The sequence below is a fragment of the Papio anubis genome, chromosome 1 (assembly GCF_008728515.1).
Source record: "Papio anubis isolate 15944 chromosome 1, Panubis1.0, whole genome shotgun sequence".
Classification (NCBI taxonomy): domain Eukaryota; kingdom Metazoa; phylum Chordata; class Mammalia; order Primates; family Cercopithecidae; genus Papio; species Papio anubis.
The window spans coordinates 14,536,617-14,554,746 of NC_044976.1; the positions used below are offsets into that span (position 1 = coordinate 14,536,617).

Consider the following 18,130-nt stretch of genomic DNA (forward strand, 5'->3'; position numbering starts at 1 on the left):
CCGGACTTCGTCCAGGGGCCCAAGGTCACATCTTCCCAGCAGAGACCAGGCCAAGGTCATCCAGAGTGAATCGACCACTTTAATGTCCTCAGAGAACGTTGAGTGAGATGGGAGGGAGCTGCAAGGAACGAAAGTGGGCTCCCGGGGGCGAGGAGCAGGGGACACCGAGGAAGCAGGTTCAGAGAGGGAGGGACAGACAGACAAACACTCCAGAGAGACAGATGTCCTGGTGAGGACAGCCGGGGAGCAGGTGCTTAGCTACCAGAAGTGGCCACCCCACTTTTGCTTGGGGGTAGACACACAGATAGAGTGGGGAGGGACTGAGCCCCAGGTACAGGCAGAGTTCCCAGACTCCCCTCTAAGTGGGTCTCAGTTCTCTCCATGGCTGTCCTCCTGGGGGCCTGGCTGTTGCTCCTCTGGGCCAGGCTGCCCTGGTGTCTCTGAGAGTCCTTGAGTTCCCTGAGGGCAGACACCCTGCAGGGGAAGGTGCCCACCTGAGTGAAGTAATGAAGGGGGAGGGGTTATAGCTGTCACTGCTGGGGCAGGTCCGCCGAGGCACAGAGAGGCCATGATGAGCGCTGGCCCCATCCCTGCCACACCTGCCCTGTGCCTACCTGAGGGGTCAAGAGATGCCCTGCCCTGGACCCTGGGATCCAGATTTGCCTGGACTGCCCACCAGGCGAGGTCATGGTGTGAGCAGGTGCCTGACCAGCACAGCCCCCGCCTCAGTTATAGAACACCTCGTCCTCCTCCCAGACGGAACCGCTGTCCACAGAGGGGAGGGAGCCCGGTAGGTGTGTCCCACCCTCGGGTCCTTGGTGCCCGGGCCGCCGCCGCCGATGCTGCAGCTCTGGGCTGGGGGGCTGCGGGATGCCAGCGGTGCTGGGGGGCTCCTCCAGTGAGGGACAGCTCTCAGGGGAGAGGCTGGACGAGGAGAAGGCCTGAAGGCTGTCATCCTGCGAGGGGCCACTGGGAAGGCTGTCCTGAAGGTAGATGCTCTCCAGATCTGGAAAAGCAACAGGGTGACGGGGGAATGGAGTCCCGAATCCGGCTCTTCGCCCTCTCTGGGGGTGTGAGAAAGGGCAAGGGGCAGAAGACCTGCCTCTAAATCCAGCTTCTGGCGAGCATTGTGACCTTGGTCAAGTCACCAAAACCCTCTGAGCTCCAGGTTCCTCCTCGAGGCAGTAAACGGAGGAGTCAAGAGTGGGCTTGGTGCCAGCCTGTGCTCTCTGAGAACTGGCACAACCAGTGCTCCCCTGGGCCTCTGTCCCCTCCCCGTCCCTCTCCATCTGTCAGGGAGGATTAAGCGCAGGCTTCCCCCAGGGCCAAGGCTCCTTGAAGCCCTCTATAGTAACCTGGGCTTCTAGAAAGGCGGTTGCTTGTGTCTGGTGCTAAGTTTCAGATCTGGCTCTGACGCTTCTAACTGTGTCATTTGGAGTAAGTTTCTGAACCTCTGAGTGCCTCTGTTTCCTTATTTGTAAAATGGGGACAACAGGACCCCCTCCCTAGGGCTGCTGTGAGGATTCCGGGAGATGCCTCGTGCACAGCCCTCAGTGCGGTAAGCACTCGATTCCCGCCCCCACTGTGCTCATTCTCTCCTTCCTGCTCCTGGCACTGCCGGGCAATGGGCAGGGCAAGGATCACTGCCGCATTTTGCAGATGAAGAAACTTAGGCTGAGAAAAGGAAGGAGCTTGGCCAAGGCCACACTGCATTTGGTGGTGGGCAGGCATCCAGCCTCAGCTCCGCTCTGCTCACCCCCGCCCCCGGACCTCCTGGGCTGTACCTTGGAGCTGGACGATGCCCTGGGGGCTGTTCTCGGGGTGCAGCTCCTCGTCGTCCAGCGAGGACCAAGCGCTCAGTGTGGCCTCTGTGATGGCAAACTGCTCGGCGACCCCTGCGAGGACAGCGAGATCTGGCTCAGTGGGGAATGGGTGGGGACAGCCTCAGTGCCCCATGGAGCTGCTCCAGAACAGGCCGGAGGGTGGCCGCCTCTCAGCGCTGCCCATCCACGCCCCAGTGGTCAAGAATGCTCACTTAATAGCCCCCCACCCTATGCCATTATTTTTTCCTGCCCAGACGATGCCCATGCAGTGATCTGGGCCCCTCAATGTCCCAGCTTCACCCCCACAGAGCCCTGGCCAATCCCCCTCCTCACTGACCTGCAGCAAAGCGGGCCTCACGCAGCTCATCCGGGAGGCAGCAGTAATGCTCGTCCTCAGCTGGGGACAGCTCCCAGCCTGCCCGCTGGGCACTCCAGCCCTTCCACTCGATGAGGTGGGCCACGCGGCCTCGGGCCATGGCCGTGGGCTTTGTGATGTGGTCCTTGATGCTCTGCACCACCCCTGGGGCATGGAGGGCATCTGGGCGACTGTTCTGACACAAGACCCAGCCTAGGGCCTGGTCCCCATGCCTCAGGCCCACCTGGTGGCCTGTACCCCACATTCCCTCAGTGTGCCACAGTCTCCATCAGTGCCCCACACCTCCCCAGGGGCCTATACCCATCTAACTCTTCACGCCCTCCAAAGCCGCCTCCTCACTCCTGCCCTGAGTCCTCTGAGCTCTGCAGCCCCCTCCCCTCAATGCTCCCACCCACTGGCATCCGCATTTCCTCCCAGCATCCTACTCCTAGTCCATGTTCCCACCCACTGGGTGCTTCTTCCCCAGATCGCCCACACCCCTCACTCCCTTTCTGACTAAGTTCAGACCCTTCTGCCCAAGGAGATCCACCCGAGGACCACTCATGAGCCCCCAGCTTTCTCCATGATCCATTAAACACATTCTGAGAGAGCATCTCTGTAGCCTGCCAGCTCTGCTGAAGGTGAGAGCTGGGTGGGTAAAGCAGGCAGGGAAGGCTTCCTGGAAGAGGGGACCTGAGATTGAAATTTGAAGGTGTGTTGGGTTTGGACAGATAGAGGCAAGACTGGAGGTTTCATTTCAGAGATGAGAAGAGGATGAAGGCATGGAAGAGTCTGGCATGAGTCCAGGACTAGCTGGGGTGAGACATGGGGTCCACACTAGGACTGGGTGACAGGAGAAGCTGGGAGCTGATCAGGGCCAGAACAGGGTTGGGGAGAACAAGGTGGAGGGCTCAGACGTTCCTGTGCAGTGGGGAGCCCCAGCAGGGAAATGAGCAAGAGAGTGAGCAGTTAGCACAGCTGTTTAGGAAGAGCACCCCAGTTGGAGGATTAGGGGTTACTGCAGACATGGCAAGGGCTGGGCAGACAGAGAGGAGGGGTCGGGGGCTTTAGGAGTAGAGCTGTTGGATGTGTAAAATGGAGAGGGGGCTGCCAGGAATGGTTCAGCATCACCATTAACCAAGGCTGAGAACAGATCTGGGAGTCACCCAGGTTCCCGAAGCCATGATGTGATGTGAGGAATGGCAATATTTAAGTAGGAGGAGTATCCACGAAGGTAATTAGAGAGTGGGGAAAACAGGAAAGATGGGAGTGTGGAAGAAAGGGGAGACTTTCCCACCCACTTAGTTGGCGAGTGTTGGCAATTGGAGAGGATGTTTTGTAGGAAGTGGGGGTTCAAGTGGCCCTTGAAGGGCAGTTGAGGTGGAGGAAGGTGCTGGAGATGGAGGAAAGGCACAGGCCAATGTGGGGAGGCAGGGCCCCAGGGGCCTCAGGGGAGCTGGGTGGGATTTAGTGCTGGGGTCACCTGATGCTGTGGTTTGGCCACCGAAACCCCCTCTACTGGTCTGGGAGCCCACACCCAGCTGCTTCAGGTGCTGCTGCTGTCAGCTCACACCCTTATCTGGAGAACCACTGTGAGCTCCTAGGAGCCTCCTCACCTGGAGATGCCGGGAGGCTGCGGAGTCCTCCCCAGGGGCAGCCAGTGAGGCAGCAATGGGGGAATATAAAGTCCAGCCCCATCAATTCATGCTCCCACGCTCCCAGTGGGACTAGGTGGGCAGGGCTAGACTCCTGCTGAGCCCCTTCCCCAGCCCCCTCTGCCTTCCCCGCTACCTGCTCGCTTCTCTTGAGGGCCAGTCTCCAGGGAATCACCTGCACAGTCATGCCATGTCAGGCTCTGCTTCCAGGGAACCTGAACTAAGGTGTTGTTGTGACTGGCAGAGAGGCAAGGAGACCATGCCAGACAGACATCTGAAAAACTCTGCCCCACCCCCGCAGAGCTTCTTGAGAACCCAGCAGTTTAACTCGTGGAAACAGAACCCTGAGCCACTGGTCCCCCCATGACCCGCATAACCCAGCATGGACTCTGGCATTTAGAAAATGGAGAATCCAACAGGGCTGCCGTCCTCCCACCTGCAATTCAGCTGTGCCCTTCCCACAGCCAGGGTCTACGGTGGGACTGTGCATTCTCCAAGGGCAGGAGAGTTGCAGCCAGAACCTACCCACAAGGGACGAGGTGGCCAGGGCTGCCACGTTGTAGTTGCTGGGGCAGGACCTGGAGTCGGACAGGTAGCCGTTGGTGGTCTGGAAGCACCTCTGGAGGAAGGGGCAGGAGGAGTGAGCAGGGTGGGCCAGGCTGCTGGCCGACATCCCTCCAGTCCCACCCATCCCGTCTCCCAGACCACCAGGTCTTCTGGCCAGTGGGCAGGGACAGGGCAGCTCAAGTCAGGGAGATCCTACCAACTCCCACAGGACCACCCCCACCCACTGTTTCATCAGACTCCTCTCCCCCAGGGCCAGCAGGACTGTGTGCCTGGGCTGGGCACAAAGGATAGAGGGATGGGGATGTCAGCTGGGGCTGGCTAGACTGGGGGACACACAAGTGCACTGACCTGCCAAGGATCCCAACAGAAATCCATCTGTTTGTCCTAAAACAAGAGGAGAGAGAGGATCAGGTAGGGCCTGGCACGCTGTCCTGGCAGATGGCCCGAGTCCTGCGGCCCTGGGCGGGGATGGGGGTCAGCCTTCTGGTGCTCTGTGAGGTCGGGGTCTGTCCTCTCATGGGTCATGCTCTGGTGTCCCCCGGCATGCAGAGTAAGAAGGAGGGGGCAACAGTGGTGCTGGGAGGAGAGGCAGCGGGTGCAGCTTATAGAGCGGGCTTGGGTGTGGGCTCTCACTTTGCCAAACATGTCTCCTCCTCTGCAAAATGGTGACAATGTCATTCACCTCACGAGTTGTGGTGAGGCCTAAATAACATAATGGAGGCTGAGAGCTGAGTGCGGTGCTTAGCAGGAGGGGTGTGCTGGTGGGGGGAATGGTAATTACATCAACTGGTGGGTTCATGCCACAGACCCTAAGGCAAGGGTGGAAATTATGCACCAGAATTTGGGGTCCTTTGTGATCCTTAGTGACATCTTCTAAATCAATCTGGACTGAGAAACATATGTAAAATTTTAATATATATTATATATAAATTATATTCATATAAATTATATAGAATATAGTATACAAAAATTATAACATACAATTTATATATAATATATAACATATTTATATATTATATATTTTATATTTATATTTTATATATACTTATATATAATATATTTATATATTATATATTATATTTATATTTTATATATACTTATATATAATATAATATATTTTTATATAATAAACTTTTATATATAATTTATAAAAATTATAATATATAATTATATATATTACATAACTTATATATAACATTCGTGAGGCTGCTCAGGAGTAGTGGGCTGGTAGCAGAATGTGTTGTCTGCAAGGCAGCATTAATTTGTGCAGGAAGACCTTCAGGATGGACAGTCTTCTAAACAAGCCTGGTCCAGCCCCTGGATGCTCAGCCCAGTCCAGTCTCTCATGCTGCTGAATATCAGGCCTTAGGGCCCCTGGTCCCACAGGGAGAAGAGGGTTTGGCAGGGAAGGAAGGAGACTGGAATGGATTCTGCTCCCTGCGGGGAGCTGTAAGGGACAGGCCGGGAACTGGGGCACAGGCAGCACAGGGATGAGGAGCAACCAGTTACCTTGCCAGTGACAGGGTCTACAGCCACGGTGGGAGTGCGGCCCGAGGGCAGGTCTGGGTTCAAGGGGTCCGTGCCCTGGGGCATGGGGCAGTCCTTGTGGGCACTTGTGAACAGGTCTGGAAATAAGAGCAAGAGGAGGAACTCAGCAAAGCCCAGCCCTCTCTTGCTTACAAGGCATGTTCAAGGCCCCCCCATAAGATGGGTGTGGCCTTATTTTTATCCAGCATCATTGTAGAGGAAGCTGACTCAAGTCCACAGCAGGGGAGGGGTCCAGCCAGATGCCCTCCTGCCTGTGCCCCTCAGCGGGAATCACTGGCCTCATCTTCATTTTACCCCCTTTTCGCAATTTCTAGGACCCACACTCCAGCATGTTTTTGGCCTCGTGGAGATGTTTAATCCATTTGCCCTGGTATTTCCCGACTAGCTCCTCTTTTGCTCCTGGCCCAGCTGACCCTCCAGCACGGCCTCTGAGCTGTCTCTCGCAGACGCCCTTACCTCTCACCCGGGTTTGAGTCTGACCCTCTTGCCCTGTGCCTGGATCTGAAGAGCTAAATGTTGCTGGAGAGAGTGACTGCCATGTGCTAGATTGTAGCCCCAGCCTCCTGTGGGATGCTGCCCGGATCCTTCCCTGTTTCTCCATTTCCTGCTGCCTTTGTTTCCTGCCAGGCTGACAACTTCACCCCAATCTTCCTTCTCAGACATGAAACACACTCCCTCCCCGACCCCACACACTGCTGGGGGCTTCTGCCCCCCCTCACTGGGTCCAGGATCCTTGGAAAGGTTTCACCTGGATCTTTCCACCCAAATCACCAGAGCCTGCCTGCACCTTTGCCCACATCGTCACCTTTCCCTCCTGCAACGAAGGAAGAGCTGTTCCTGCTGCACCCAAGACCTTCTGGCGCATCCACCCAGGGCTGGACCCTGCCCCTGCCCTCCCCTCAGGGGCTCTGCTCTCCCTCCTGCGGAGTCACTGCTCTCCACTCCGTCCGCCTTGAAGCATTCAGCCAGCACGGCATATGCTGCCATGCTTCTTGGGCTCTGGATGTTCTCCCGCATTCTCACTCCTCTGTCCCCTTACCACTGGGTGGGGCCATCAGCATCCCAGCATCTCCTGTCTTTTGAGAAGCTTGTGACCACTGTTTCCCTCCAGCAACTTAGCCGTTCCTTTGCTCCCTTCTCGCCGGATGTGCAGAGAGCTGTGTCCCACCTCTACTTCCTTGTCCTCCAGTTCTCCTCCACCCATTCCAAGCAGGCTTTCATGAGGCAGCCCTTGCCAAGCTGCCAGGAACCTCCATGGGGCCAACTCCAGTGGGGGCCGCTCCAGCCTCTTCTTGGAGCTAGAGCTGTGCAGCCTGCCTGCCCTCTTGAGCCTCGCTCTTATCCTGGCCTCCGGCCTCTCTGGCTGCTGTCCTAGGTCCCCTCTGTGGCTCCTCCCTGGCTCACCCCTGCCCATTGGCTGGCACCACACTTCCATCCTGGCCCTTCACCACCCTGTCTCCCCAGGAGGCCTCACCTTCCTGTTTCCGCTGCCCACTGCCCATGTGCACACCTCCAGCCCTGACTCCTCACTTGAGCTCCCAACTGAGTTTCCAGCTCTCTACATGGATGCCCAAAGGGCACCTCAAGCACACCTGGGCAAAAGAGGACTCCCAAATCTGGTCTACCTTCCGCTAGTCCCCCACTGCACCAACTACAACCCTAGGAGTTTCTCAGGGTCCTGCCTTCCCCCATTCTCCCGGGGACCACCCAGTAAACCGGCAAATCCTATTAGCCCTCTCCTAGGTCTATCCCAGGTCTCCCCGCTCCCTTCTCCCAGGGCTCCCCTGCTGCAGGCATCCTCTGTCCCTGGAAGACAAAGGTCCCTGCGCTCACTCTCTGCCCGCCAGCGCCAGCGGAGGGACTTTATGCTCTAGGCCAGATTGTGTCACTGGGGTTAGGGGACCATGTGGGTGCTGTCCCCAATTCCCCTGGATTCCTTTTTCCTGTTTTTGCCCCCATGCCCTGCATGGCTTCTAAGAGGCACCACCTGTGGCTCTTTTACAGTGGCTGCCCTAGGTAAATTTCTGTTGGCCCCACCTGGAGCAGCCCCAAGCCAATGACTGCCAGGTGCAGGACTCCTTTGTCTGGGATCAGAAAATTCCCCTTCACTTACCCTCCAGAGTACCCTGCAGGATGAGGCCTGAGGCCAGGCCTGAGACCACCCCACTGCCTGGTTGGCCTCCTCTATCCTCCTTTCGCTCCGTTCCCTACTGGCTTCATCTGGAAGGTTCACCTCATATCAGTTGTACCCAAATCCTCATTTCAGGGGCAGCTTCTGAGGAGCTGCTCCAAAGCTCTCCGAGTCAGGGCCTGGAGCCAGACTGTCCTGTCCAAATCCCAGCTCCACCCTTACCACCTACGAGACCTGAGCAAGTGCCTTCCCCTCACCCATTTCCTCATCTGTAGAGTGGGCCATTGAGGGAGACTGTTCTTGTTCTTCAGGAATTGTCTAGTGGGATCCAAAACTGAGAACATGGAAGCCTTGAAGCCCCTGTGTTTCCAAGCAAACCACTGTCGCCAGTGGGGAGGGAGATGACCCCATCTCTAATGTGGCCGAAACGGGCTCTGCAACCCCAGCCATCAACCATCCTTCTGACTCCAACCAACCACATCTCCCCACATGCTAACAGGAGGTTCCCAGAGGATCACGTGCAGAAATGTGGGATGCCTGCAGAGGCAGACGTGGCCCCAGTTAAATGTCTCTGTAATCAGTGAGAGACAGCAGGCGGGGTAGGTGGGGGCGAGGTGGGCCGGGAAGCAGCCAGCCCTCCAGCTTGTGCTATGGCAAGGATCGTGAGATGTTCAAAGCAAAGCAGGCAACTAGGAAGGAGTCCTGGCTAGGCCTCACTGGGACCGCTAAGAGGGCTGCTTGCAGGGTGAGGGGACCACAGCCCCCATGCTGCAGGGGGAGCACTTTAGGAGGAGAGGGAAGTTGGGCAGGGAGTGGAAGAGGTCAAGCCAGGTCAGGCCTCCCATGACAGGGGCTCTATAGTCAGCAGCCCCCACCCCCCCACACCCAGATGGCTCCCCAGAGAACTCACACACGCTAAGCTGGGAGATCCAGGCCCCCCCATTCCACCTCACCCCCACCACTGTCCCCTCTCACTCCCCTCTGGCCACCCTGATCCCTCTCCTGGGGTGTCCTCAGAGCTGCCCAGCCACACCTGCCTCAGGGCCTCTGCACTGGCCGTCTCCTCCCCACGCCCGGAGCTCCCTCCTCCCAGACACCCAGGGGTTCACTCCCTCACTCCACACAGCTCTCTGTTCCAATGCTGGGACCTCAGCGAGGCCTCCCCCAATGGTCTGATTTACAGCCGACCCTTTCTCGGTCCCCATCCTGTTTGGGACATAGCTCCCATCTCCCTCCTCATCGCGGGTGTCCATCTCATTCATTGACTCTCACTAGGATATGAGCTCTGCAAGGGCTGGGCCCTTGTCTATTTCCTTCACCACAGCCGCCTCAGCACCTGCCATAGGGCCTGGCACACATAGACACTCATTGCATATTTGGGTAAGAAGGAAGGCATGAATATTTGGGTGCCTGCCACACAGACGTCTCAACAGTGAGCCGGTGTTGGTCAAGGGAGACCCTAAAGCCCCTGATAAAATAACCATGTCTTGACCCTTTCTCTGAAATCCCTCATGCCACACCCCAGCATGCCAGAGGAAAAAGGAATGCCAAGAGGGGATAGAGGTCAGCAGGGTAGAGATCCCACTGTGGCCCGCAGGTCACCAGCCCTAGCTGGCAGGGGAAGGTGGGCATTCAGTTGAAGGTGAGATTAAGGATTCCTTTTATTTTCTTTTCCCTTCCTTCTTTCCTTCCTTCCTTCCTTCCTTCTTCTCCTTCTCCTTTCTTTCTTTTCTTTCTTTCTTTCTTTTCTTTCTTTCTTTCTCTTTCCTTCTTTCTCTTTTTTTCTTTTTTTCTTTCTTTCTTTCTTTTTTTTTTTTGACAGAATCTCGCTCTGTCACCCAGGCTGGAGTGCAGTGGCGCAATCTCGGCTCACTCTAACCTCTGTCTCCCAGGTTCAAGAGATTCTCCTGCCTCAGCCTCCCGAGTAGCTGGGATTACAGGCACTCACCACCACACCCAGCTCATTTTTGTATTTTTAGTAGAGACAGGGTTTCACCATGTTGGCCAGGCTGGTCTCGAACTCCTGACCTCAAGTGATCTGCCCACCTTGGCCTCCCAAAGTGCTGGGATTACAGGTGTGAGCCACCGCGCCCAGCCTGAGATTAAAGTTTTCATCCCAACTGGATTAGATTTAGTTTGCAGAAAAGACCATAGGTTTCTGGGATCTACCCAAAGGTAAGCAGGTGAGCTAGTCAGGGAAGCTGGACGCAGAGACTGGAGCCAAGGAAAGATCTTATTGAGCACTTCATCCATGACCCAGGCAGGCCTAAGGAGGTGAGAGCACTCATGACCCAGGTAGGCCTAAGGAGGAGATCCCACCACATGGGGTCACGTGGGCTGAGCCATGTGCCTGCACACCATAGCACTCAGCTCATCTTGTTCTTTTTCCTGAGTCCCTGCTGTGTGACTCTGAGCTAGTCCTGCCCTTCTCTGGGCTCCAGGGCCTCCATTTCTACAAAGGCCATGTTGTCCAGGCCCTTCAAAGGCAATGTTCAAACTAGGGGTGCATCTTTCAGTGGGTCATGCAGCCATTTATTGATTAGGCCTTATTTTAATGGAATAGAATGGAAAATATCAGAGCCCACTGCAAGTCACGTTAAGTATTACTTTATGAAGCTTCTGTTTATGCAGACACAAGTCTGTGCAGATGTGTGTGCACAACACACACACACAGTAAAAATTTTCTGGGTCATGATGCAAAATATATTATTCCTATGGGTCCAGTCAAAAAAGTTTGCAAGTTGCCAATCTTGAGGTTCTGGAAATTCTGCACGTCTTGGACAAGCCAGGGCCCGCCAAGGTACAGACAGGTGGTACTGGCCATAGGCTGACCCTGGGAACTTGAGAGGCGTTAGGGTATTTCTAGGACCCCTGGCCACCCCCTGAAGCTTTTTTACAACTCTCCAGCCACAGACCAGGGAGCAAGGTTGATGGGGAGGGGAGCCGGGCACGGAGGAGGCTGATGGTGCTGCCAAAGCCTGGCAGAGGCATGACTTGAAAAAGGTCATTCGTTGAGATGGTTGTGGGCTTGCAGGACTCCTGGCTCCCACCCCCTCCCCAGTCCACCTGGCTCCCCACCTCAGTTGGGGTTCGGGTGTCTCCGCCAAAGCTGCCTGCTCCCCCTGAGGACTTTGGCCCCGTGATGTCACAGGCTGGTTGCCATGGGGACGTCAGGTAATGAACCAGCCCAGGGTGAAATCACAGGCTATTCTTCGCCCAGCTGGGACTGGTGGCCACGTCACCACTGGCAACTGGAAAAACACAGAGTGTCATGTGGCGTGGGGGCTGGGAGGCGACCGAGGGGACCGCTAGCACCTGCTCCTGTGGCTCCCTCTCCCAGAAGGACACCTCCTTTCTTTCAGTCCACATCCTACTCTCCTGACCTCAAGGTCAGAGATCCCTTCTCAGACCTGCTCCCTCCCCCACCTCCTCTGTCCACAAGAGTGACAGGCTTCTGGTTGCCATGGCAACCTGAAGAGTGCCATCTTGATCCTTCAAGGAGAGGGTGTCAACCAGATGTCTCCTCCATCCCTCTGTCTTCAACCAGAGCTTCTCCTCTGCATCTTGAGGGTGCTTCCTGCCTTCCTATGCCAGCTCCTCTTCAAACTGCTTTAGAGTCTAACCTCCCAGACAGTTCCTCCTGATGTCCAGCCTAAACCCCTCTTGTTGCAGTTCCCATACTCGTCTTCTCTACTTGATCCTTGGGTGAGTCTGCAGCACAAACCCTCAGGCTCCTCTCATCTGCTTCAGGGTCTTCCAACTCCTTTAAGCCGTTCTTTGGGGCTCTGTGTCCCAGCCCATTAGTCACCATGGTTTCCATCTACCCCAAGAGTGTCTCCTAGGGCTCTGTACCCCAGCGGGCAGAGAGGGACCACGTTTGACTCTGCAGCAGCCCAGGGAGGGTAAACATCCTCTTGAAACCACACAGGAACTGAGCAGCAGCCTGGGGTCAAAGTGTCCCCTGATGCTCCTCCCCGGCCAGCCTCGGGCTTCTCCGCTCAGCTTCTCAGGGCACCTGTAGCCAATGCGGCCCCTCCAGCCAACCATTGCTCGGGTATGTACTGCCCAGCTGTGACGTGCCGGGCTCTGCCCTTGGCTCTGAAGAGAACATAAGCGGCCAAGGCATTCCTCTTACAGTCCCTGAGCTGTGTTTAAGTCCCAACTTCTCACTTTCTGCTCAGGGGGTGGGCATGCGACTTAGCCCCCGTGAGCCTTGGATTCTCATCTGTGAAATAATACCAGCCCGGAAAGGGCTGCAGCAAGGACGAAGCACCTACCACAGCAAGCAGTCTGTAGGCAGCAGCTGCTCCAGCCCTCTCCCCTCAGTGTCTCTCTCTGGACAAGGGACACATCTTAGTCAGCCACTCCTCTGGTCTTGTCCCCAGGGCTGGAGCTGGCCCTGGAGGCTCCGCAAAGGGAAGCCCTTGAGGGTGAGTCCTTGGCCTCTCTGCCTGTTGAATCACTGCCAGGGGAGCAGGCCACAGAGCTTGGCAGAGGCCAGGCCTTGAGTGGACTGAGTGTCCCCTCCCTCCCTAGGATGTTTGTTTACGGGTCACCTGAGCCGTGACAGTAGCTCATCCATGCGTTGGCTCAGCTCAGAGCTCTCCAAGGGGGTCCCTTTCCCTCCCTGTGCAAGGATGGAGAGAGAAAATGGGCTCCTCCCCGGAACTTCCACACACTCCAGCTCCTCCCTACTTCCTTCCCCAGGCTCCCTCCCATCCTGTGACCTGGTCTCTGGGAACATCTTGCTCTAGCCTCACCTCTCCCAAGCAACCTGCCCAGATTGGCCTCTGCTGGATTAGGTGACTCCCTCACCTGTGGCCCTAATGGCCAAAGTCTGGCCTGCAGTGATTTGCCGCCACTGTTTACTGAGCAGGTGCGACAGTACTGTGTCAGGTACTGTCCTAGGCCTATTCACCCATGATCTCTCATTTAACCCACACAACAATCCTGCAAAGTAGGTATTATGCCCATTTTACAGATAAGGAAACGGAGGCTCAGAGAGGATAAATCACTTACGCGAGATCACCCGCTAATAAGCAGCAGAGATGAGGGTCACACTTTGGCCCGTGTGAAACTCCAAAGCCTGTACCCCAACCACTAAACAGGGCTGATCTCCAGACAGGGTCCTCGGGTCATCCTTCCAAGGGTTCATGCATCCTGCCTCCCCCATTAGGCTACTCCACGGACAAAGCTGTACCTCTCTCATCAGACTGTGAGCTCCTGAAGGGCAAGGTCCCACCTACCCTTTCCTCAGTCCCTGGTATAGGACTGCTTGGAAACTATGGGTGGCTCTGGTGGGTCCCCTTAGAGCTTGTGCCTTCACCCAGACATGACCAGATGTCTGATTTTCCAGAAGAAAATTCTCGGTCTCTCGTTTCTACTCTCACCTCTGACCCCACCAGCCCCCAGTGCATTGGAGACCCCCAACGTGGGGCCAGGAGGCTGATCAGTTGGCCTGGAGGAGATGGCTGGGGCATGAGTGGGCAGGCAGAGTGGTTATGGCACCAAGGGCATGGAGTGGGTACTGAGCCCCTGGAACTGGAGAGAAGCAGGGCAAATATTCCTCTCTGTTCCATACAGACTGCCACTGGTTGCAGAGCCCCAAACAAATAGGGACCATTCAAGTTTTCCAAGAGATTGTTTTTCTAAGCACTGGCCGTATACTGAGCACCTCTTTTTGTTTTTGAGACAGGATCTTTGTTGCCCAGGCTACAGTGCAGTGGAGCAATCACAGCTCACTGCAGCTTCGACCTCCAGGGTTCAAGCCATCCTCCTGCCTCAGCCTCCCAAATAGCTGGGACTACCAGCGCACACCAACACACCTAGATAATTTTTTAAAAGTTTTTTTGTAGAGATGAGGTTTCACTATGTTGCACAGGCTGGTCTTGAACTCGTGGGCTCAAGTGATCCTCCCACCTCAGCCTCCCAGTGTTTAGATTATAAGCGTGAGCCACAGCACCTCTCTCTCTCTAGGGACATAAGAAAGCAAAGGACAGGGTTTCCACACTCAGGCTCTGGGGTCGCACTGACCTGGATTCAAGTCCTGCCTCTCCATGCCCTGGTCATGTGACCTGAGGGAAGACCCTCCCGTTCTCTGAGCCCCATGTCCTTTGTCACAGGGTTGAATGAGAACTAACTAGGTCAGGAGAGCAAAGGCTCAGCCCAGCTCAGGATAAGCGCTCAACAAACGGTAGCTTAAAAATAGATAATGAACACAAAATAGCTCCTGGAAACAGCATTTGTTCCCTTAATCTGGTCCCAATCAGTTTCTCAATGTCCTCAGCACCTTGAGTGCCTGCCACCCACTGCCTTTCCCATGAGGCAGGATGCGGCTAAAAACCTCCGTAGGTTTCCCCTTTCAGCCATGAAGGCCTGTATTAGCTGTCTGTACAGACAGGTAATAAAAATTAAAGGCCGGGCACAGTGGCTCACACCTGTAATCCCAGCACTTTAGGAGGCTGAGGTAGGAGGATGGCTTGAGGCCAGGAGTTTGAGATAAGCCTGGGCAACATAGTGAGAGCCTATCTCTATTATAATATATACAATATTAACATTAAAAGTAAAAATGAGAGCGATAGCTAATATGTACGAGTGCTTACTATGTGTTGGGTACTGGTCTGAATGCCTTACATGAATTAAAGCCATTTAGTCCGCCCAGCAACCCTATGACATCAATAATATTATAATTCCCATTTTAGAGATGGGAACACTGAGATACACACACAAGGTCAAGTCACTTGCTGAGGTCACAGAGCTAGTAAATGGTGGAGCCCTGCTTCCTATTCTGCACTCCTAGCCTCTCTACCAAGTATGCAGATGCTAACTGCTGCCAATGCTGGGATGGGGTGATTTTCCCAGGTGTGGCCTGACCTAGGTTTTGGGGTTTGGCTGGATGGCCCCGGCTGGGTGCAAGCTCTGGGCTCAGTATGGGCATCAGCCTGAGGCCTGCAATCCTTGGCCTTGGCCAAGGGTGGACGCACTCCCTTCACCCTTCCTTCTGCAGCAGTGCCTACCTGGCCTAGGAGGCACTCAGCACTCAGAGGCTACGATTAGCAATCGATTGCCAGTGCAGGGGCCAGGTGGGGGCACAGGAGCCCACAGGAGCCTGCAGCTCCAGGAGAGTAGACAGGTGCAGGCACCAGGGCCGAGGGCTGGCTGTGAGTGCAGAGACTGAGGCCCCAGCCTGTGGAGTCAGCATGCCGTGGTTTAAATCTTGGCTTATCCTTTCCTAGCTGTGTGGCCCTGGACAAGTCTCTCCACTGCCCTCTGCCTCTGTTTTCCCACTCGTAAGACAGGGACTGTGTTCATATATAACCCAAACTAGCTTTATCTGCCTAAAACTTTCAGACTAGTATGCACTCGGAGAGCATCCGTGAGGAGGAGAGAGCTGGGTGGGTCAGTGATGCAGCCACCCAGAGTCTCTGGGACCCTGGCCGTCCCCTGCCCACGTGGCTCCCCATACTATTTTCACCTCAATCCAACTTTTTGGGTGTATGTTGAGACTGTCAAGGGCCCCATCTTCTCAGGAGGGGGACAAGGCTGGACTATACAACTAGATCTGGGGGGCACTGGGGAAGCCCAGGCTGCAGAAGGAAGGGTGGAGGGAGCGCATCTTGGCTGCTGTGGCCCCAAAGAGCCCTGGCAGAGGGGGCAGTGGAGGGACCCCCAGCTGTGGGGTCAGAGGACCTGGGCCCCAGCCTCTCAGGGTGACCTTAGCAGGCGTCTCTTCCTCCTCAGCCTCTGTTCCGTACTCAGTGTGTCCTCAGCTCAAAGGCCAGTCCACTGGGGCTGGGACCCCAAGGTGCCTGGCATGGGGTGGCCAAATGAAGGGGAAGGGACCTGGCCACTGAGGAAACACTCAGATCCCCTCCACCTGGAGCCAGAGACTGCCTAGAACCTTTGGAGTTTCTGGAGCCTGGTGCTCCTAAAGAATCCTTAGCACTCCTCACTCTTCAAACTCCCTTCCCCTCCCGCTAGGCTGCAGGCCTCATGGACCAGGTGCTGTGCTGGATTCCTTGCTGCTGGATGCCCAGCATGCACACGGTGCCTGACACATGGCAGCTATCATGTTAATATCAGCTTTTGCATAGATAAGTAAAGGAACCTCACACAGCCTAACCCTGTACCTTCCCCTTCCCCAGCCGCGATTCCGCCCGATACCTCCCAGAGACATCCTGAGCCACTTACCTGAATGCCCACAGGAACTCCTGAGCAGAAGCCCTTAGGGTCCAGAGGATCGGGGAAGGGCGTTACGCTCCCTGCTCAATACCCCCAGGACAAGGTCCTCTCTATTCTGGGTAAGCTACTAGGGTTGATGGGTGTGGTGGTGGTCAGTGGGTTTGGCCTCAGCCTGCAGAGCCTGAACCAAGGCCAAAGCCACCCCCACTCCCAGCCACACCCCCCTGATCCCACTGTGGGGTGAACAGACCAAGGTGGGAGAAGAGCTCAGCCCAATTGCTTGTCTAAAATGTTGCCCAGCGGCCTGTTGGAAAGCTGGTGGTGATGGGTGGGGGTGGAGGTAGGGGGCTCCAAAGACCAACCTGCCCATCCCCCAATCTCTGTGCAAGACTCTGTGTCCCCTACTCACCGATAGAAGAGGCCAGGGCCTGCCCTGGTCCCCCAGGCAAGGGCAGGTCCCTCCACCTCCCTGGGTACCACCTCAGGGAGAGCAGAGGGTGACAGGTCAGACACAAGAGAGAAAGACCCAGGCGGTAACTGGGAACATCAGCTGTGCTCTGGCCCTTCTGTCCCCTGACCAAGGATGGGGTGGGGAGGAGGATTAGGGATAAGGGTGGGGGCAGGGGAACCTTCTTTATAACCTGTTCCCCACCATTAACCGTTTCCTGACAACAGCGTTCAGGGACTCTGCAGATGGGGGCACCCGGTAAGACGTGGGAAGGGGCTGTGGGGGTGAGCTGGCAAGGCCTGTGTCTTGGGGAAGGGTGGGACGGGGAGGGTCTGCTAGTTCTCCCCGTGCCCCGCAGTTCCTCCGCGAAGCCAGGAAGAACCGGAGCCTCCCTCCCCTCCCAGGCACCCGGCAGGGGGTGTGTGGCTGTAGGGATGAGAGCGCGGCACTGGACCCTGCTTCGTGTCACCTGCGGGGCTGCAAACCGGGGCGGGGATGCAGTGAGCTCTGCACGTGCACTCTTCGCGCTGCTCCCCGCCCCCCACCGTCCCCAGCCCTGTCCCCTTCAGGACGCCGCGTCCTCGGGGATGCGGCCGGGCTGTGAAGGGCGGGTCACCAGTCCCACCCCCCAGGTCTCCCAGCGGCGAGGGGACTGCACCGGTCCCCGGCGCCCGATCCCCCCACCCCCGGCCGAGCCCCCTCACCTCGCGACACGCAGGAGCCCATCACGGGGCCGCGGGGCCGGGCCGCTGCGCCCGGGGTGCGTGAGGCCGCGGGGCGTTCATGTCTCCGCGGGCCCGGAGCTGAGCACTGCGCAGCCAGAGGACGCGCCGGGCGGGGGGCTCGGGCGCCCTTGGCTTGGCCTCAACTCCAGCCCCGGTCGTCCCCGCTGCCGCCGCGCCCGGCTCGCCTCGCGCCGCCGCCTCCCGCGCCGCTGCCTCCCGCGCAGCGCCCGCCGCTGCCAGGGGAGGGCGACACCGCGGGGCGCGGCGGGCGGGGCCCGGGGGAGCGCAGCCCGGAGGCCTGGGCGCACCTGTGGCCGCGGCGCGCGGGAGGGCCACCTCTGTCCCTTCGGGCCTCCCGCACCTCCAGGGATTGCCCGGGCTGAAGGTCAGGGAAGGGGAAGGAGGGGGCGGGGAGACTCCTGGCATTTGGGGCACAAAGTAAACAACATGAATTTAACCACAACAGCGACGACTGGGCACGAGGGCTTGGGGGCGAGGAGGGGTGTGCACAAGAACAACAGTTCCGTTGGGCCCATTTTGCAGAGGATGAAAGTGAGCCTCACAGAAGTTAGAGGCCTTGCCTGAGAGCCCTAAGCTGTGAGTTCAGCAACTTTTGACTGTCAACGCCTCATTCAGAGCGATTGAAATTAACATACGCAAAATAATATATGCCCAGAGGTGGGGTAGAGAGAGTGGG

At 56.7% G+C, this 18,130-nt stretch overlaps 1 protein-coding gene across 1 annotated transcript; it reads right to left on the reverse strand.

The window, feature by feature from the left end:
* Nucleotides 1-61: 61 nt before the first annotated feature.
* FAM131C (family with sequence similarity 131 member C) lies at nt 62-17,640 on the reverse strand. Its single transcript, XM_021936421.2, has 7 exons — nt 17,413-17,640; nt 5,910-6,025; nt 4,749-4,784; nt 4,359-4,452; nt 2,161-2,343; nt 1,785-1,895; nt 62-1,006 (listed from the first exon to the last, which is right to left on the reverse strand). The coding sequence occupies exons 1-7, from the start codon at nt 17,432-17,434 to the stop codon at nt 726-728; spliced, it is 843 nt and encodes a 280-aa protein (XP_021792113.2). The 5' UTR covers nt 17,435-17,640; the 3' UTR covers nt 62-725.
* Nucleotides 17,641-18,130: the final 490 nt, after the last annotated feature.

Excerpts from the sequence above, each read along its gene's own strand:
- FAM131C (XM_021936421.2), bottom strand. The coding sequence starts at position 17,434 with ATGGGCTCCTGCGTGTCGCGAG. Across the intron at positions 6,026-17,412 it reads GGGCTCCTGCGTGTCGCGAG|ACCTGTTCACAAGTGCCCAC; the intron begins GTGAGGGGGCTC and ends TCTTATTTCCAG. Across the intron at positions 1,896-2,160 it reads TGAGGCCCGCTTTGCTGCAG|GGGTCGCCGAGCAGTTTGCC; the intron begins GTCAGTGAGGAG and ends CTGTCCTCGCAG.